Genomic DNA, 2,975 nt, shown 5'->3' on the forward strand with positions numbered 1-2,975 from the left:
GAATGGAGCCCATTGAACCTTGGCCTTTTTATCTGTGTAATCTTTTTTGGTAGATGAGCGCCTGTCTTTCCTTCCTGTCTATCTATTCATGCATTGTGTTTGTATAAATCAACTTTTTGCATTAAACTTTGTTTTCCTGAACTGACAAGCAACATAACAAGCGAGGTGCTACTAATCACTAACCGCCATCTTACTTTGCTCCACTAAACGATGGGTGAACTCCCACCTTAGAATGTATTAGCGCTCGTGCTGAAACCCCAACGAGCTCTGCTTCGTTCATCTCACTCTGATGGCATTTGGAGGGGCTGGTTCAGGACTAATTGGCTTGCTGTCTCCGAAGAACAACAAGTAAAGAGGCTTTAGTCAGACAGAGGGGAGAAAGAAGAAAGTAAATGATGCACATTGATTGAAAGATCTCGCCCATGAGTGCATATTTGTGTGTATGTGCGAGTGGAAGGATAGGATTAGCGTCACAGCTGCCGTGCTCCTCCTCAATCCCTCTATCCACGTCTTATCGTTCCTCAAGTCCCCCACCCACTCATCCCTCACTCTCCTCTCCCCTTCTTCTCTGCTTGCAATTATTCTGAAAGGCAAGCGAGCGAGCGCAACGCCTCATTTAATCCCCATGCTGTTAGTTTAAACTGCCTTATTAAGGTTTTACCTCTTGTTTGCTCTTTTATTTAATCTAGCTTGGCTCTTCGGATAAGGAGAAATCCCACTGTTCCTCTTTCTAAGACACAAATGCTTTACAAACTAATGTATCAGCAGCTTTTTTTTTGCTTAATAATAGGTAATGAGTGATAATCATTGCTCTCCACCTTCATCTCCTCTTCTCCTGGTCAAGGTCACACGGGGCCTTGTTGATGCTCTGCCAAGAAACGGCAGCAAGTTGAGCCAAAACTCCCTCAGCAAGCCTGCAGAGCTGTCAAACAGCCCCTCCTCTCTATCTGCCTCTTTATTATCACCACTTTCCTTTGTGTCACATCCACGTCTTCATCACGGTGTGCTGTAACAGCTCCTTGTGTGTGATATCGAGTAGTGTAAACAGTCAGCAGGCTGCGCCACGTGGTGCCGCGGGGGAGGACAGCCTGTTTCTCGTGGCGGGCACCGGCTCCACTCATACAGACGGAGTATGGATAGACTCCCAGGAGGGGTGGCTCGCCTCGAACACCACCAGCAGTAGCATCTTTATCACATCTTTATCACAGCTCTGCACGCCACACAGCTCAGACCTAATGGTCAACTATCTGTCCTGATTCGACTCCATGTCTGTCTTTATTTTTCTGTCCATCTGTGTATGGGAGGTGCTGCCCAGCTTCTTGTTGTGGCATTCTCTCCATCTGTCCTGCTTACTGGCCTCTCCGTACGGGTCACCGCTCATGTAATTAAAACCAAATAGTGTGTGTGTGTGACAGGTTTTGTAATCAGTCTCTTATTGTTTGAGATGTTTTGTTGTTAACTCGTGATGGGTGTGTTAAACTCCATGTCTCAGTCTGTCTGTCTGTTATGACCACATGGCGAATGGCCATTTTTCTTCCATTCTGACACATGGTCCCCTCTGTGGCCCCTCCCTCTCACCCCAACCCTTCCCCAGCCTCTTTATTTTATCTTTTAGAGAGAAAAGACCAACAGGAGGGCGCGACACTGATTTAAACCAAAGACGAACCGGAAGACAAAGACGACTAGAGACATATGAAGCAAAGTCAAGACTTCTATTTGAGAAGTGAAGCCTGACACCTGCTCAGCTCAGCGTGTGTGTGGGTGTGTGTGGTTGCCTGTGTGTGCATTTCACCATTCCTGTGTGAGCAGGTGGGACTTTGATGGCACTGTGAGCGATGCCTCACACACAGCAACAGCAGGTTTGCAGTAGGGGGCAGCGCTCCTCCCACCTCCTCCTCCTTGTCCTTGCCCTCCTCTCCCTCCCAGCCCAGCCCAGCCAAGCAGCCATACAGATACCCTCCAACTGTGAGTACTGATTAATGTCACAATATGCAGAACAATAGTCAAATGCTGCAGCGAGGTTCAAAGATCTGTTTGTTGTGTTAATTACACCGCTGGTTCATCAAAGCACAGTAATCATGATCTTTAATCGTGATTAATTTGTGAAAATAAGCAGTGTGAACGTGTGTTTCCTCCTCATTATTCAGTGAAACAGAGCGCTTTCATGCTGCAAATACAACTGTCAAAGGTTTGCCTAATTACTTTGTAACTGATCCCCTCATACTGGATTGATTGGTCCCATTATTGATCTGGTTTCCTGGGTGAAAATCTGAATCTGATTGAATGGAATTAAATCAACAATTTAGTTATACAACAAAACTCCAATGAGTTTCTCTCTTTTTTTTTCCTCTCTCTTCCACTAACTCAATCTCATTTCTTCAACCTCCTGGATGCAATATGTGGGCATTAAAAATACAGCTGAGTTCGAGGCCTGCAGGGAAATAGATCTTCATCTCCTCTGCTGCTGCCTGCCCGCCTGCCTACAGAGCTGCAGCAGAGAGAAACAGGATAATGTTTCCTCCGCTGCTTTTGTTATCCACACTTTATCCATCCAAGACTTTGTGTATACACTGCTTCACCACCTACGCATATTCTGAGTGTGTGAGAACACATGAAGCAGCACACGTACACATACACACACCACTTAAAAGTTAATGAAATGCAGTAATTTTCATCCATCTAATTCGCAAAGGTGCAAGGTGAATGGATGAATGGACGGGGGGGGGGGGGTCGATGAGGAGGAACAGGTCAGAGAGGGGAATGGGAAAGGTCAAGGTGCCCTCTGCCTTTCAATTAGGGAGCCTCTGACATGTCGATTCGAGCTACAGAGACACTGATCATGATCGATAAAGGAGATGGGCTGGAATCAGAGAGAGGGAAGTCAAAAAGCATGCACCATTAACGAAGCCATTACTGGACATCCACTTATCTATCTATCTATCTATCTATCTATCTATCTATCTATCTATCTATCT

General features: G+C 45.9%; 1 protein-coding gene across 1 annotated transcript; it reads left to right on the top strand.

Moving 5' to 3' along the window:
* Window positions 1-1,598: 1,598 nt before the first annotated feature.
* LOC119429802 (neural cell adhesion molecule L1) lies at window positions 1,599-1,965 on the top strand (the record flags this gene model as incomplete). Its single annotated transcript, XM_037697349.1, is given in 1 exon segment — window positions 1,599-1,965. A coding segment is annotated over 1 exon segment (130 nt), but the record flags the coding sequence as incomplete, so codon positions are not given.
* Window positions 1,966-2,975: the final 1,010 nt, after the last annotated feature.

The sequence above is a fragment of the Nematolebias whitei genome, unplaced genomic scaffold (genome assembly GCF_014905685.2).
Source record: "Nematolebias whitei isolate Nwh7 unplaced genomic scaffold, NemWhi1 Nwh_scaf_7789, whole genome shotgun sequence".
Taxonomy (NCBI): domain Eukaryota; kingdom Metazoa; phylum Chordata; class Actinopteri; order Cyprinodontiformes; family Rivulidae; genus Nematolebias; species Nematolebias whitei.